Source organism: Gekko japonicus, unplaced genomic scaffold, assembly GCF_001447785.1.
Source record: "Gekko japonicus isolate JY-2015 unplaced genomic scaffold, Gekko_japonicus_V1.1 scaffold1029, whole genome shotgun sequence".
Classification (NCBI taxonomy): domain Eukaryota; kingdom Metazoa; phylum Chordata; class Lepidosauria; order Squamata; family Gekkonidae; genus Gekko; species Gekko japonicus.
The window spans coordinates 490,790-507,935 of record NW_015167081.1 but is presented as its reverse complement, the minus strand read 5'-3'; the positions used below and the strand labels follow the sequence as shown (position 1 = coordinate 507,935).

At 44.3% G+C, this 17,146-nt stretch overlaps 1 protein-coding gene across 1 annotated transcript in view; it reads left to right on the top strand.

Annotated features, from left to right (window-relative positions):
* The window catches only part of CPNE2 (copine II), a 169,039-nt gene that overhangs the window by 150,296 nt on the left and 1,597 nt on the right, over positions 1–17,146 (top strand). Inside the window, exons 12-14 of the mRNA XM_015412816.1 lie at positions 3,000–3,054; positions 9,231–9,282; positions 14,899–15,068. Coding sequence (XP_015268302.1) covers positions 3,000–3,054; positions 9,231–9,282; positions 14,899–15,068 — 277 coding nt within the window. The remainder of the gene's footprint in view (positions 1–2,999; positions 3,055–9,230; positions 9,283–14,898; positions 15,069–17,146) is intronic.

Here is a 17,146-nt window from a genome sequence, read left to right as displayed (position 1 = left end):
TAATGAACCTCTATTGGGAATATAAGCAAAGAATTTGAGGGGCTCAATAAAATCTAGTGTGTAAATCATATTCTCAAAAGTCCATCTCTGATTACGTGACTTCTTTCTTGAGTTATGATCTTTTTATTCGATTTCTTAATCCATAAGTAATTTAGGCCTTCATCAGTAACTGCTGATTCTAATTTTACTATTCTTTTTCTTGGGTTTTTAATCCAATCCACAATCCAGACCAGACCTGCTGCTTGGTAATATAATTTTATATTTGGGACTGCTAAACTTCCTCTCTTTTTCTCATGTTGTAATATTTTGAAGCTTATTCTTGGTGCTCTGCCATTTAATATAAATTCATTTATCTGTCTTCTGTGTATATGGGTAACATTAGGAACAAAAAGTTTAGTTTTGGCAGCACATTCATTTTAATTGTAAAGATTCTTCCCAGCCATGAGATTTGTAGTTTTTTTCATCTTAATAAATCTGCTTGAATTGATTTCCAAATTTTCTGGTAGTTATTTTTAAAAAGATTACAGTTTTGCTCAGTCATTTATTCCCAAATATTTAATAGGGTCATTGGCTATTGAGCACTTTGTGCTCTTTATAACTTCTTGTTGTTGTGTTAAAAATTTCATTATCATTTTTGTTTGTTTTTCTGTTAATTTTATAGCCTGATAGGGATCCAAATTCTTCAATATGTTCAGTTACATATTGCAGTGATTTCTGGGGATTCAAGACGGTTAGAACCACTGTTGCTGATTTTATTGCTGATGCTGTAGTGCTTTATGATGATTCTGTTACTGATTTTATTGCTGATGCTTTAGCGTTTTATGATGGTTTTGTTCCTGATGTGTTAGTACTTTATATTGCTTTAATGCAATTACAGTTTTTTTAATCATTAGCACTCCAAGGAGTCTGGAGAGGAAGCGTATGAATTTTCTAAATAATATAAAAACAAATAAATGAAACCTCTAAGTTCAGAGGCAGTATACTCAAATACCACAGGGAAAAACATTGTGCCTTGACTGGCCTCTTTGGCAAGAGAACACTGGAGTAAATTGATCTTGCTCTGTGCCAGGATGCCTCTTCTTCTTTTCCTCCATTCCCCACTGAATTCTCCATGCTGCTCCTTTTCACATTAGATGGTCTATCAGTGCTATTTACGGAGCTCTGTGTATTACTTATTCATTTTGGTTATACCTTGCTTTTCGGCCGAGTTTAATCCCCAAAGCAGTTTACAGCTATTAAAACCCCATCTCAGAGATACCGTATGTGAGATCCACGGGTCTGTGTATTCCATTTCAAATTTGTTATCTGGCACACTATTCAGGACTCCCCCACCTCCAAAGTTTCAAGCTCTTACGATCATGGGGAAATAAACAAAATGCATAATCAGGTTTCAAAAGCCAGAGAAGAACTTCAGTGCAGTGGAACATCAGTACTCTGTATATCTCTTTGACACTTTGTCTTGATCTGCAGCTGCAGAAATTTGATTATTTAATCATTTATATGCTGCTTTAATCCCCACTAGGAGCTGCGGTGGCTCAAGTGGTTAAGACGCTGAACTGCAGGCTGTGGAAGGTCAGTAGTTCAGCAGTTCGAGACCCAGGTGCCGCATGATGGAGTGAGCACCCATCTCTAGTTCCAGCTCCTGCCAACCTAGCAGTTTGAAAGCAAGAAATTGCAAGTAGATAAATAGGTACCACTTCGGTGGGAAGGTAACAGCGTTCCGTGCGCCTTGGTGTTTAGTCATGCCGGCCACATGACCACAGAAACGTCTTCGGACAGCGCTGGCTCTTCGGCTTGGAAACGGAGATGAGCACCGCAACCCTAGAGTCGGATTCGACTGGCTTTCGAGCAAGGGAACCTTTACCTTTACCTTAATCCCCACTGGGGAACCAAAGCAGCTTACAAAACAAAAATTCAGCATCAGCACCAGGGACTTGCAATCATACTGTAGCTGCAAGTCTTTGTGGAGAACTCGTACAGAGTGTAACATTTAGTTCAGCCTAAGAGTTGGCTTCTGTCTCTGGGCAAGGTCAGTCATAGAAAGGTAACCCACAAGAATCAGGTGGGCAGAGATTCAGTTATAAGGTTTTGTAGCAAGCTGGCTATTTTTCTAGTTTTCTCCCTTTTCTGCACAATTTATATTTTTTAGCATTAAACTTCTTATACATGCTAATTCAACTTACATATTAAAATGCATATAGTTTTGTAACTGAAATAATCTTGTTTTGTTCATGATATTGTTTTGAGGGTAGGCTGGTAGGGAGGCATCTGGGAATCCACATTCATTTTCTCCTTTGTTCTCTCATTCTTTTATATCCAACCCCCCCCCCCCCAATTTTTTTTTATAGAAATGTCATCCTGAATGGTTCTGTTTTACCAAATTTGTGGAGTGACAGAAGCGTGCGGGCCATCCTGACCTCCTCAGGCAGGCCTGTCCACAAAATTGGGCCCGCAACAAAGAATGCACGTGTACAGGCAGTTGTTAGGGTCCCTTGAAATCAGATCACTGAGTGGAGAAGAAACACATTGTTGTCTTTAGTGTGCATCTGTGCCAGGGCATGCGCATGGCCACCAAGGGACCACGCGGTCAGCAGCCTGCCAGTTCCCACATTGCTCAGGTATATCTTGAAAATGCCATGCTGTTAAGTGTCTTCTCCCAAACTTTGACCCCTGTGGTTCTTCTAGCTTTGCTTCCGAGAGGATTCTGAGTTGTGCAGCCTCGACTGGAGGCCTGTAGAGGGTGTGAGCAGTTTTCCTCATATGCAGTTTCTAATTATATTCCTTTTCCCCCCTTTCCCTTTCTCTCTCTCTGTCTTTCTCAGGGGGAAACAGTTCCAGTGATGTCGAAGTGGGGTGAGGGGGGGGGAGGGAACTCAAGCCAGGCCCCGCCAGAGGAACGACTCCAGTCTAATTTTAGCGGCATTAGTCTTTTGTTTTTAACGTAGCTTGGACGCCGTTTGGCCGGGATCCCCCCCCCCCCCCCCCCAATATTTTTGTAGAGATAAAATGTTTCCTGCCTTGGGATTTGGTGCCCAGTTGCCACCAGACTGGAAGGTAAATTTGTTTCCACAACTGTGTGTATTTTCATGTTTAATGTGTCCAAATCTATATGAGGGGTTTGAATGAAGTTTTCAGTGACTTTTTCTGAATTCTGTGGCCAAGCAAAAAAGCACTGAGTGCATTTGAGCAGTATGTGAGTTGGGGAATTCATTCTGGGGAGTAGGGTTGCCAGGTCCTTTTTCTTCTGCGGCGGGGGGCTCCCGGACGGTGTCTTCAGCGTGCATGCGCTTCGCATGAACATCAGCCAGATGTGGGATTTGGTGCCCAGTTGCCACCAGACTGGAAGGTAAATTTGTTTCCACAACTGTGTGTATTTTCATGTTTAATGTGTCCAAATCTATATGAGGGGTTTGAATGAAGTTTTCAGTGACTTTTTCTGAATTCTGTGGCCAAGCAAAAAAGCACTGAGTGCATTTGAGCAGTATGCGAGTTGGGGAATTCATTTTGGGGAGAGAGGATGGGATGGGATTTGGGACAGAAGGTGTTTGTTATGTAACATGAAAGTTCTTCCTCATCCCCTGGTGAAACGACCGTGGTTTGATTAAGCCCTGGGAGGCATTGACACATCCTGGGATAGCGCAATGTATTGCACTACAGCAATCATTTGCAACTGGATTTTCCTGTGTGGATGAGACAATCCAGAATGTGAATGATTTTGACAGCACAACAACACAATATTATCTGGTGTGTGGATGCAAACTTTGTTTGTCATATAGGCAGTCTGACTGATGTTTTCTTAAATTGAGTTTCGTGGCTAGTTTGAGAATTGCAGATCGTCCTAACTGCAGTTTGCTGAGACACATTCACAAGCCATGGTTTGTTGAACAGCTTGCTTTTTGTAGTTTCCTGGTAATGGAAGAGCAGACATCTTCCTCCTGAGAGATCAAGAGCCAGGCAAGAGTCAGGCATGCCTTCTCTGGGGTTTCCTGTACTTCCAGCTTCTAACCCACTGGCTTAGGGTCAAATTAGATGTGACATCTGTATCATGGCCACTACAGAAACATACAGCTTGCAGAAGCAGGCCCTCAGTGCTCCTCCAGAATCATTTCAGCTCAGGAAAATGGTGGGGGAGGTTAAAAGTTGAACCCCCTCTACCCTCCCCCCCACAGTCCTGGTCCAGATCAGGCTCCTGCAACACATCAGGACTGAGTTCCTATAGGAAATTTACAGCTTTTGTGTGACAGCACGTTCCCATGGCAGCCATGAAATAGGTGTTACGTCCAGTTTGGCCTTCAAACTACTGACCTGGTGACAGCAGAGAGTGGATGGGTGAGCCTCATGGCTCCTTCTCATGCCATAGATAATATCCTGTTTTTATGTTGTTTTATGCTTTGGCACATGGTGCCCTATTGTAAGCCGCCCTGAGCCTGCTGGCAGGCAGGGCGGGGTAGAAATGTAAATTGTAAGCCGCCCTGAGCCTGCTTGCAGGCAGGGCGGGGTATAAATGTAATAAGAGAAAGAAAGAAAGAAAGAAAGAAAGAAAGAAAGAAAGAAAGAAAGAAAGAAAGAAAGAAAGAAAGAAAGAAAGAAAGAAAGAAAGATTCATCTTCCAAAGGAAACTGCCTTGAACTTCCCACAGAACAAGGAGCTTTGGATCTTTGCAGCATGTGGTGAAGGCAGTCTGTGTGCAACAAGAGCAAATCTTCTTATTGCTTCGCTCAGTGAGCAGGCATGGCTCCAAAGCTTCCTGCAGACGGGCAAGATCAACCACTGTCCGTACGTGTGCCTTCTCCATTGTGGCCACCACCTTGTGGAATGGTCTGCCTGAGGAGGTCGGGAAAGCTTCAACTCTCCTGGCTTTCTGCAGACTATGCCAACAGGATAGCACTGTACAAAGTAGTTCTCAAAGTTACTTGGACAAATTATTGGGGATTAATTATTATATTACTGTGTACATTTTCCTGTAAATTGGATCCTACTTTGTAATCTTACATCATTTAAGGCATCATGCTTTGCTTCAGTTCTGTTTTTTTAGATTTCCAATTAGTTCTACAACCCAGATCTTATTTTACTATTTATTGAATGCCCCATCCTGTATTGTATTGACTCTCTCTGTGTAATCTGCCTTGAGTCCAAGTGAGAAAGGTGGACTATAGATAACATTAGTAAATAAATATGCCTCAAGGAGTACCCGCTGATACACTCAGGCTAGTTGGTGTAAGGAGGAGTCCTTGGCTAATGTGGTTTCTCTCTCTAGAATTCCTTTCTTTGGCCAGACCTGGGTAGTAGCACACTTGCTTAACAACCTGCCTGAGATGCCTAAGGTCACCAGTTCAAGGCCCAGCATGAACTTTGTGTTTGGATACATCTGAGGCTGCCTTATACCAGGTCACACCATTGGTCCATCCAGCTCAATATTGTCTGCTCTGACTGGCAGCTGCTCTCTTGAGATTAGGGTTATTCTGGTGGGGGTTTTTTGTTTTGTTTTTTGTTTGTGTGTGTGTGTGTGTGTGCTTGTGAGCCTGGAAGTCATGGTGACTTCTGGTGACCCCTAGTGAGGCTAGGACATTTTTAAGAGAGGTCGCTTGATTGTCTGACTCTGTGTCCCGACCCTGGTATTCCTTGGAGGTCCCCCTTCCAATACTTGCTGGGGTTGGCTCTGCTTAGCTTCCAAGATCTGACAAGATTGGGCTTGCCTGGGCTATCCAGGTCAGGGCAAAATTAGGGTTATTCTGGAAGTTCTGACCTATTCCTTATCACCTTCTCTAATGCACAAAGTTCATAACAAGCCGTTTCAAATTTTTCATCACGTCCTGCCAAGCATGCAGATTTTGAATTAATGTTGTTTTATTGCCTTGCTCAGAGGTCACATGTGGAATTTGCAAAGCTAATTTGCATGGTATATCTAAATAGAAATCTGTAAAAGAGAGCAAATAAGTTAATTTATTTTTTTAAAAAACAGTGCCCTTAAGACTGTCTGTCAAAGGAATGCTCAGGTCAACCCAAGCAGAGAGGCATCCTTCTAAACCTGTTGGCTTTGTCGGGTTAGAAAGGCATAACTCTGTTTAGCATTGCCCTATTTTGAAAGGTGTTGTCTTCGTCTTTTGAGGCACAACTAGGGGGGGGGGCTGTGACAAGGTTTCCTGAGTCTTCATTTTTAGTTGTTAGCGTGTGTATTTTCCAGTCAGCAGTATGTGGAAAAGAATACCTAATTAGGTGGTTGCAAAGATTATTGTCATAATAAATGTGAAGCTTTTGGACACTGAAAGTGCTATCTGAATGTTGAGTAGTTTTGGTTTTTATTTATTTATTTATTAGATTAGATTCCTTAACCGCCCTTCCCCTCTTGCGCGGAACTCAAAGCAGTTTACAGCAATTAATTCAGTACATTATCAAATCAATTAAAACCATAAAAATTCAGTATTTGAAAACATTCAACACATTTAAACATTGACAGACATCTTAAAACAAGACGGCAGTGCTAGCATTCAGTCATGGGAGGAGGGTGCCAGGCAGATGTAAGGAACCCTCGCTGGCCTCAGCCAAAGGCCTGGCGGAACATCTCTGCCTTACATGCCTTGCAGGCCAGACAGGGCACGGATGTCATTCAGCAGAGAGTTCCACCCTGGTCAAGGCCAGCCAGATAGCTTTGGGGCTATTATTAAAACACCTGGGGGGGGGGAGTTGGAGCAGGACCAAGCATTGGCCCAAAGCATTAACCCTTCTTCTTGATGCCATGTCCCACCGATAAATCCCCAACCAACTTCTAGCTCCAGACTAACATAAACTTTTCATTAGATAGCCTTTGTGTGTGTGTGGGGGGGGGGGGGCAGTTTCCCAATTTCTGTGAAATAATACAAGGGAAAGTATTAACCCCCCTACCCCAGCACCATAGCCCTGATCCAACTCACCCCCCTTCAGCTGCTGTCAAATAAAAATGGAAAGCCAGCGTGATGTGGTGGTTTAAAGAGTCGGACTAGGATCTGGAAGATCCAGGATAAGATCTTCACTCTGCATTGGAAGAGGGGAGACTAATGTAATAAGCTTATTTGTGTCCCCATTGGGGTGTAAATACCTAAATAAATGAACTGAAGATGCTGAATACAAATGTCCTGTGCCTTGATTCCTTGCAACTTCATCTAACAGTGCAAAAGACACTACCTTTTTATGGCTGACTGATCTCTATTTGCCAATAAAAAGTATATATTTTGTAAATTGGACTGAGAGTCAATCAGAGAGGAAGTGAGGAAAAACCAGTATACTGTCTTCAACTTGCACTTTGTGGGCATAATTTATTCAGTTCTCAAGGCCAGTCTTTGCTCATTGAAGAGTTTTTAAAAGAAAATTGCAGTGCAGAATCCAGCGACCTAAGAATGTTATTTTGAACAAGCTTCTGTGAACTCTTTCTCCCTCTTCCTTTGGAGAATGTTTGCTTTTAAATTTTTTGCCGCATCTTTGTGGACGGCAGTCTGTCACTCCAATGGGGGCAAGTGCGTGGCAACGCCCCAATGTGTGGCTATTGTACAGCGGTGACCAGCATTGAAACTGGGGATGATCATTAAAGATAAGAGACATATAAATCATGCTTTGTTCTGTTAATGCTCTTGTTGCTATGGTACCACAAAGCACTTTCAAAGAACTGATATGAATAAGATATTTTGCAGGCAAAAAAAAAAGGTTGCGTTGGAAATGTCAGAGAACATCTTGAAATGCTAGCAGCTCTGTAAAAAGAAACCTCAAGTGAGCTTCTCTGGAGGAGCCGGGAAGAAGGACTGCAAAATCCTGTAAAAATTCCCATAGATTTTTTTTTTTAATGTACACGTGCACTCCCCCCACAGGGTTAATGCTGTAGTGGAGACAGCTTCACCCCTGGAGAAGAGGGGATTGTGTTCACCTGGCCACTTGACATTTCTCTTTCAGGGTGTGTATGTGTGTGTCTGTCCCTTTAACTGGCTTAAATATTTCAAGGTGTGAGGAAATTCTGGGGAGGATACTTCCAGCTTTTCCACTGGCAATAGACGGAGGAAGAGTTTTTACCAAAAGGTCTTTGCTGAGGATCGTGGGACCCATTAGAACAAAAGCCATGTGAGAAGGGGGCTACACTGAGGTGTGATTGAGTTGGATAGCTCAAAGGATTCAACCCTCTGTGGTCAATAACTCTGAGCCTGCAGTTCTGGGAGGAAAATAGAGCTTATGTATGGGGAAACATGAGATTCATATTTTGTTGGCTTAGGGATCAAAATGAAATGAAATGCAACTAAGCCTCCATTCTTAAGGTGTGTTCATGTAGCAGTTTCTGTAGGCTTCAGTTTGCAGAAGCCCTTGAGAAAAAAGGGCATCGTAAGAGATGGGTTTACCCCATGTAACACAGTTGTGCCTTCCAATGGTCTCTGTTCCCTGCCTTGTTGCGTGAACAAGTTAGTGGAAGCTGATGATTGTCCGGTGTAGGGGTGTAGGGGTGTGCATTTGGCTATATCAGAGCCGAAAAAATACACTGAAAGTATCTTATCGGTATTTTTCTGGTACTGATTAAGCCGGATTTAGATTCTGAATATTGTTCATCTATCTGAAATGGCCAAGCCCCCATAATCCCCAAAATATTCAGGGTTTTCAGGACTACCGGATAAAGAAACAAAGGGCATTTAAAGGGACTGCGGTCCTTTAAAATACCTTCTCCAAGGTGCACAACTCCACAGCTTGGAGAACTCTGAAGGCATTGAAATCAATAGAGGATGGGGGCACCTTCTTTGGGAGCCCATAGAATTGGACCCCCTGGTCCAATCTTTGTTAAACTTCAGGGGGGAGGGTTGAGGAGAGGCACCAGCGGCCATGCTGCAATTTGTCCAAAAACAGGCCCCAGATACCCCCAGATAATCCCAGATTCTTCATTATACCCTATGGGGACCATGAGTTTCCTGCATATTTCCCGAATCCAAATACCATACCAGTATTGGGGTTTGGGAATATTGAGAAATACCTATTTTTTCAGGTTCAATAAATCCGAACCCGAAAAATACTAAGAGTTTTTTTGCACACCCCTAGTCCAGTGCCATGTTACGTGATCTTTTTGGGGTACAGTGGTAGGGAACATCTCCTGCATGTCTGGTTCAACACACTCTGGAATTGCATGAACACTTGGGGAGACATTCCCCAGAAGCTGGATGTCACTTGCATTTCCATCTGCCTTTTGCAAGGTGGGTAAGTTTAAATCCCTCCTTTTTCTTTTCCAGGTTTCTCATGAGTTTGCCATTAACTTCAACCCTACCAACCCATTCTGCCTTGGTAAGTATATGCTGCTATGATTGGAAAAATAAGTGAAAGGTCTAAGAAGGCAATTTGCTGATTCATACACTTGCTTTTGTTTTTCAAGAGGCTGGTGAAAATTCAGGTCTCTGGATATCTTTAGTTCCTTGCCTGTGGATGCCCAGAATTTCACAGCAGTGTTTTAAGTATAGAATTAGAACTTTTTTCCCAGACAATACTATCTGGGAATCCAAAGCATTTTGACCTCTTCATCATTTCAACAAGATAAGATACAGATCATAAAGCTGTAATGCTGAGTGATTTCTCAGAAGGAATCAACCCAAGTGTATAAACATAAATTATACCAGGCCAGGAGTAACTAGAGAAGAATCAATGTGATTTAAAGGCTGTGAAACAGCAAATAAAGTTAACCCAAAGTCTACAATTGTGATTAAAAATTAAGGTTGACTTGCAGTTAAACTAGAAATCTGCTATCTGTGTCAGCCTTTCAAAGATGCAGGCCCCCAGTTTGGATCAGGCCTGTGTGGGGAGGCTAGAGAGGGTTTAATCCATCCATCCCCATATGGTTTTGCTATTTGAAATCATGCTATTAGTCTTCTGCAAGGCTTTTTTTGTTAGCGCTGTAACAGCATTGGGAGACCAGTTTTGAAGGGGTTAAACCACCCACCCACCCATGCCCAATAGCTCCAGTTGTCATTGGGCTCTTGCATGGCTAGAATTATGATCCAAAAAGCACTGGGAAAATCTAATCACTAGTTTCACAGCATCTTTGTCTGGCTGATCTGTAAACCATCCAACAGCTACCTGACCAAATCAGTGCTCTGAAATAGCAGAATAACTTCATGAGTTTGTTAGTAGGAAATAAGGAAGGGAAGGAACTAACCAGTATTATCATTATGTCTCAGTTCCGATGAGCCTCCATATCACAGAGAAAAGTCACAAACTTCCCACCTATCATTTCACATGTGACTTCCAAAGCTTTAGAGCTGGCTGTCGTCAGAATGTTGATAACGCCCACCTCTGTATTTCTTTCTCCAAGCCCTTCAGCTAAAGTTGGACTAGATGACCCTGGAGGTCCCTTCCAACTCTATGACTCTATGATTCTAAAGGGGTCTTTGTCTTGGATCAGGTGGATGAAGCTAAACAAACCGAAAGGTGATTTTGGTTAGGAAAGCAGATGCTCTTGAAAGGATATATCCACTTGTCCTAGAGGCAATCAATTTGACTCTGTTGGAACAGGAGGAAAATTTGGGAGCACTGCTGCTTCCAAATCTTTTAGCATCATGTTGTCACAACTGCTAGGAGTGCCTTCTGTCAGTTGCATCTTACTAGGAAACTCTCATCCTGACACTGCTGACTTGGCCATCATAATCTATGCCTCTGTAAAGCCAGACTGGACATTCTTCGCGGGGCTGCCCTTGAAAGTAGCTCTACTTGTGCAGTGTGCAGGAGCCCAGCTTCTGGTTGGTCCTGGACATTCTCCCATATCATCCTGATTTGATAGCAAATTCACTGACTGCCAATTTGTCTCCAGGATCCAGTTTGATCTTCAAAGCACTTCAGGACCCAAAACCTTCATATGTGAAAGACCATCTTTCCCTATATAGATGTGTTCACCAAATCTGTTCAGGTCAACAGTTGTTGTCATGGGGTCCTCTTGTTCCAAGCAGTTTGTTTGGCTTCTGTGAAAGTAACAGATTTCATGCATGTAAACCCCCCACCTCCAGGGATAGCTGAGGACCACACTAGACGTGGCAGTGTCTGCATGTCTACCATTTTTAAAGTGGTTTAAAGATGCTGCAACTGCCCGATCCTGATTGGGCCCACTGTGCGGTGGGCTGAGCATTTTTGTTTCTGCCCCACCCATGTGCCTTTCCCAGTTCTGAAATGGCTGCACTACCACCCCCCACCCCCACATCAGTTTTGGCACTTGAAAAGGCTGAGGTGGGAGAGAAACAAGAGTATCTCAACCTGCCGTGCTGTAGGTCCAAGCAGGACTGGGTCCATGTGGCACCACTTTGAAAGGCAGCAGTGGCCCCATGGTGGACAGGAGTTTGCCGTTGCATCTAGTTTGGCCATAAGGATGTGGGTAAAGTATTTTCTCTGGCAGGATTTCCCATTCTGTGTTGCGGTTGCATTTCAATGGGCATTTACTGGCTGATATTCACAGTGATGGCTCTTGCGGGAAGTATTCTGTTTTTTTGTTGTTATTGTTTAGTTTTGTGCTAGTTTACAGTTTCTGAGCAGTGGAAGTTCTACAAGTTGTTTGTTTTGCTGCTGTTCAGTATATTTTATTATATTTTTGAAATAAACAAATAGAGTCTCTACTTAGCTGGCATAATGAACATCTGTTGATAGCCCAGTCCTTCATGAGTGCAAGTTTATAGCAAAACAGTCTACACTTGGGATATGCAAAATAAGTCTGAGAGCACTGAGAGGTATTCACATACATAGCTGATTGATACATCGGAGGATAAGCTGAATTAACAATGTGAGAAGTAAAAAAGAACAGGCCTTCAGCCTTCCCAAATCCATGAACTTCCTGACTGAGCTGAGCATGAAGCCTTTGCAAAGCCCAGCCAGCTGTTGGAGACATTTACATTTCTTTTTCATAAAAGATGGGTCTCCAGGGATAGAAAGTAGCTTGATTTTTGAGGTGTGTGTTCAGCTTAGACTGTTTTTTTAATTCCAGTCCAGGTGGGCATTTAAATGAACCAAACAAAGGTAAATTCTGTCTGTCTGTCTGACACTCTGTCTGTCTCTCTCTCTCTCTGTCTGGTGCACAGAGGAACTTTCCTGGCTTTCCTCTTCCACATCCTAGTTATATGTATCTATTCAAATGGTTTCGACCACCGCTGTTTTACCCAGGAGTATCCCAATTCTGGACTAAAGAAATGCAGAGACCAGCAGAGCCTTGTTTCCATACATCCTATAGTTTAGGGTTTTCCCCCTGAACAATAAGAAAGATGCCTGCTTAAAAGCTCCCACTCTTGGCCTTTCCCTTAACCCCAGAACAATGGGGAGGGGAATTTGGTGACAGGCCGTTTACACATGCTGAAAGACCACCCCTGTTCTTGATGGGCACGCTACACATTCCATGCCTTAGCTCTGGCACTGCCAGAAACTGCTGGGGCTCAGCCTTAGCCAAGAGGAAGCCAGGCACTCTTCGTTACAGCAGCCTGAACACCCCTGTCTAGCCTGATCTTGTCAGAGCATGGAAGCTAAGCAGGGCCGGCCACGGTTAGTGGTCAGACGGGAGAGCACCAGACGGAGGTTGCTATTGCAGAGGAAGGCAAATGGCAAACTACCTCTGCTCATCTCTTTGCCTTGAAAACCCCATGGACCTGAGGCTGCCATGTCGCTTATGACTTGACGGTACACAGTTATTACCATTTCTGTTGTTCATGCATTTATTCATTCATTTATATGGAGCCCTCCATCCCTGCACAGTACAAAGGACTTTACAAAGACAGACTGGGAGTGTTGTAACCAATCGCTATCCAATGAAAATCGGACTATTACTGAATCTGTGGCTACATTTTGGGTGGCATGCTATTGTATTAGAAAGCTGCAGCTAAATTTATAAAATTGTATTTGCCTTTTATATTTCTTACTGGATTTGTCAAATATTTTTATGGTCATATCTCCATTATATATAAAAGCCGAATGGTGGTGGCACTTCTCTAGAACATTCCACACACTCCGGAATTGGTTGGCACCCTGGTGTGTCACTCAGAATCTGTCCCTATCCACTGGCTGCATTGCTTGAGTATCGCCTCCAACATTCTAAACAGTTTGCTGTTCCTCTTCCCCCCCCCATAGCCAGTCAGAACACAGAGGTTATTTGCATATGCAGCCTCATTGGGCTTTGCCTCGGAACACAGAGATCGTTTGTATATGCGACTTGATTGGCTTTTGCCTCTAACATTCTAAACAGTTTGCTGTTCTGAAGTAAAATGTGTCCAATCTCCAGGTGAGGGCTGGAGATCACTCAGAATTACAACTGCTTTCCAGATGCCAGAGATCAGTTCCCCTGGAGAAAATGGTGGGCTCTGTATCCTTATATGCTGCTGAGGTGGCCCCCGTATGACAGCCAATGTGACGTAGCAGTCAGGGCTTCAGAGCACAGGAGAGGCTGCAGGTGTGTAGGGGGTGGAAAGCTGAAGAGTGAGGGGGAAATAAAGGTAGGTTGATGATTGGCTGGGAAGGAGATAGGGTTGCCAACTCCAGGTGGGATGGCGCCTGGAGAGGGTGAGGTTTCAGGAGGCATGGGACCTCGGACAGGTAATATATATATTAGTCCATTTTACCCAGATTTTAACACTCTGTATCCTAATGTGTTATGGTTATGTTGGCTCGATGCCGTAATAAATACATCTATCTATCTAGATAGCTTTCCCACAAAGTAACAAGCGTTGTTGTTGTTTTTAAACAGTTCCCTACCGCAAGTAGTGGTTTCTGCAGGCCGCTGGGAACATGGGCTTCTGAAGTTTGGTGGTGCACCAGGAAGTTTTCTGCTGCATTGTGGTTAAAGAAAATGAGAGGTGGAAATTGGAAATCTATTGGTCTCTGCCTGCTGCAGTTTGAAATGTTTGGCAGTTGGACTGGCTATGACTTGTGGCGCATGTTATTAAAGGTGCACTCTTGATATAATGTCGATCAGGGGCAGACTGGCCATTTCACTGACAGGGAAAGTTCCCAGAGGACTGCTTCCCTGGAGATCCACTGGAAGTCAGGAGGAAGCAGAGCCAGACCTGGTAATCCTACCAATGCCATAGGGGCCCCTTGGTTTAGACCCTTCAGTGGCAACAATGAATAGTATTAGCTCAGCTCTTTTGGTGGTGATACAGAAGAAGGCAGTGGGTGAACTAATGTCAGTCATTGGCATAGCTGCTTGGGTCTGAACTGAGAGGCCCTCCCGTGGTGCTGGCTTGTAGATAGAGTCGCCAACTTCCAGGTGAGGCCTGGAGATCCCCCTGAATAACATCTCCATACTAAAGGGATCAGGCCCCCTAGAGACCGTGGCAGATTTGGAGGGTGAACTCTGGCATCACACCCATGATGGGCTCCCTCCCCTCCCCAAACTCTGCCCTCCCCAGGCTCCACCCCCACATCTCCAGGAATCTCCTAACTTGGAAATGGCAACCATACTTGTAGACCACGCAGCTTTTCTTGCTCAGCTTGTCTTGGGCTCCTGGGCCATTTTAATTTGATGCCTCTGATGAGGAAAACCCTTCCCTGTGCAAGATCTCCACATGGGCCTGGTCATACTTTACTGTAGTATCAGTTATCAGTGGCCTGGACCTGTGCATCACTGCCATGCTAACAAGGTCTGATGGGCCAGTGCGTGCATCAAGAGCATTTCAGTGCATCTGCGTTTGATAAGGATATTCTGAAGGGCCAGAATCTCAAGCCTTGAGTTTCAGTACAGAAGAGACAACTGAAGAAGGGAAGAAGCAAACATCAGAGGGGAGGGACTACAGTGAGGGGGGGGGAGTTAAAAGGAGAAGGATACTATGTGGTTAAAGTGGCAGGACCAGCCTCAATGTGTAAAAAGAAGCTTAACCAGGGTGTGGATTTGTGTACCACTGAGAATCCCCAAAGCTGACCAGGTCCTCTTTTTTCACTGCCCAGGTGTGGAGGGCATCGTCCAAGCCTACTCCAGCTGCCTGCCTCACATACGTTTTTACGGACCAACCAACTTCTCCCCCATCATTAATCACGTGGCTCGGTTTGCAGCCCAGGCGACCCAACAGGAGTCGGCAACTGTGAGTGTTCTCTCCCTTTTGACTTTGTTGTTTTCGGCACGGGGTTTCAAAGCCAGACTCATTAGGGCTTGGTGCCTTGCTGTTCCTCCAAGGTGGAGAGACGAAAAAGGCCTATTGGATCCACATCCGTTTCCTGCTCGCACAGGATTTAAGCAGGGAGAATTGGCAGATGTCGAAGGGATGCTGTCCTCGATCACAGCCACCAGACTGCTAACATTTTGAAAGTACCCAACATTAACCCTTGTTTAGAAGAGGAGGATGGCTTTGCTGCTTTGGTCCCAGCAAATGAGTGAGACTCAGGGGAGGGGCTGTGGCTCAGTGGTAGAGCATCTGCTTGGCATACAGAAGGTCCCAGGTTCAATCCCCAGCATCTCCAGTAAAAAGGATCAAGGCAGGTGATATTGAAAGGTCTCTACTTGAGAACCTGGAGAGCTGCTGCCAGTCTGAGTATACATTATTGATCTTGATAGACGAATGATCTGGTCAGTAAAAGGCAGCTATATATACTTTTGGGGGGAGGGGCTATGGCATAATAGAAGAGCCTCTACTTTGCATGCAGAAGGTCCTGGGTTCAATCCCTGGCATCTTCAGATAAAAGGACCAGGCAGTAAGAGGTGTGAAAAACCTCTACCTGAGACCCGGGCGAGCTCCTGCCATTCTGAGCAGACAGTACTGACTGAGGAGATGACTTACCTTTTTGTTGGCCTGATACATTGGAAGAAATGCAAAATGCCATGTGAGTTTATATAATATGCTGCAGGCTACAACTTGATCCAGTCTTGCCAAATCTAAGCATCCATTCTGATTTTGCTAAGCAGGAAGAAAGCTCGACCTAGCAAGAGCCTTGGGGTGTGTCCAGGCAGACATAACTGCCGCGGTGATGCTGCTGCAGAAACATGCTGGCTACAGTTGCCATGCATGTGCCATCTTTCTCCCCCCCCCGATTGACTTTAGGGGAAAATGCTCTCCCTAGCTTGACCAGAAGCCAGATGGGTGCAGTGTTGATTGGCCACTCGGTGGTGTCAGTCGCAAAGCCTCCCACTCACCCCCCATCCCATGCCTTCTTGGAGCAAACCCTTTCTAAAAGAAGTACTGAACGAACACTTTAACTTAGCAGGCCTTTTTGTAAAATATGAAAGGCATCTCTTTAGTAAATGCTTTAAGCCAACTTTGGAGCAGGACAGTAGTACCATGTCGTCTGCATATAATAATAGAGGGACATGGACAGAACCCAATTTAGGGGCATGGCCATCAGCAGCTTCCAGGTAAGGGGAGAGATCATTTAGGAACAGATTGAAAAGAAAGGGTGTAGCAGGCCTTTAAAAAAAAAAAAGCAAAGGGAGTAGCCTCCTTGAAGCATGGGGGTTTCATGTGTGACAGTCTCCCCCCTTAAAAAAAAAATCCACACCTGCCCCATACATAGCTTTAGGGTCTCACTCACTGCTTCCCTTGTGCCCCCACTTCATATTCTCAAAGCAGGAAGAAAAGAACACCTGATCCAGGCTGTACCACTTTTTCTTTGAACTTGTCTGTCAATCATTTGCTTTTAAGTTTAAAATGGAAATTTGCACTCTCTTTCACACTGTTGCTCACACACACCCCAGGGGGGGAAAGAGAGAAGTGTGGTGGAGGATTTGTTCCAGCCTTCTTATCTCTGCTTTACCTTCTTATTATGATTACCAGTTGCAAGTTGCAACTTCCCTCTGCGGCAAAATTTCTTCTCATAAATCAGATAGAATCTCCAGGTACCCATATTGGTTCAAAGCAAAATCCACGTAATATGTTTTTATTAAAGGGAACCCAAATGGCACAAAGTGGGGTGCAAACTTTTGACTTCTCCGGAACACTTCATTAGACTGGATGTTTTAAAAAGAGGGTGGGGGAAGGAATAGAAAAACACAGGCCATGACCTTGATGTTCTTCGCTTGCTTGCTTGCTTGCTTGAGCCAGTTTGATGTAGTGGTTAAGAGCGGCGGATTCTAATCTGGAGAACTGGGTTTGATTCCCCACTTCTCCTCCACATGAAGCCAGCTGGGTAACCTTGGGTCAGTCACAGTTCTCTTAGAGCTGTTCTCTCCACAGCAGTTTTCTCAAGCTCTCTCAGCCCCACCCAC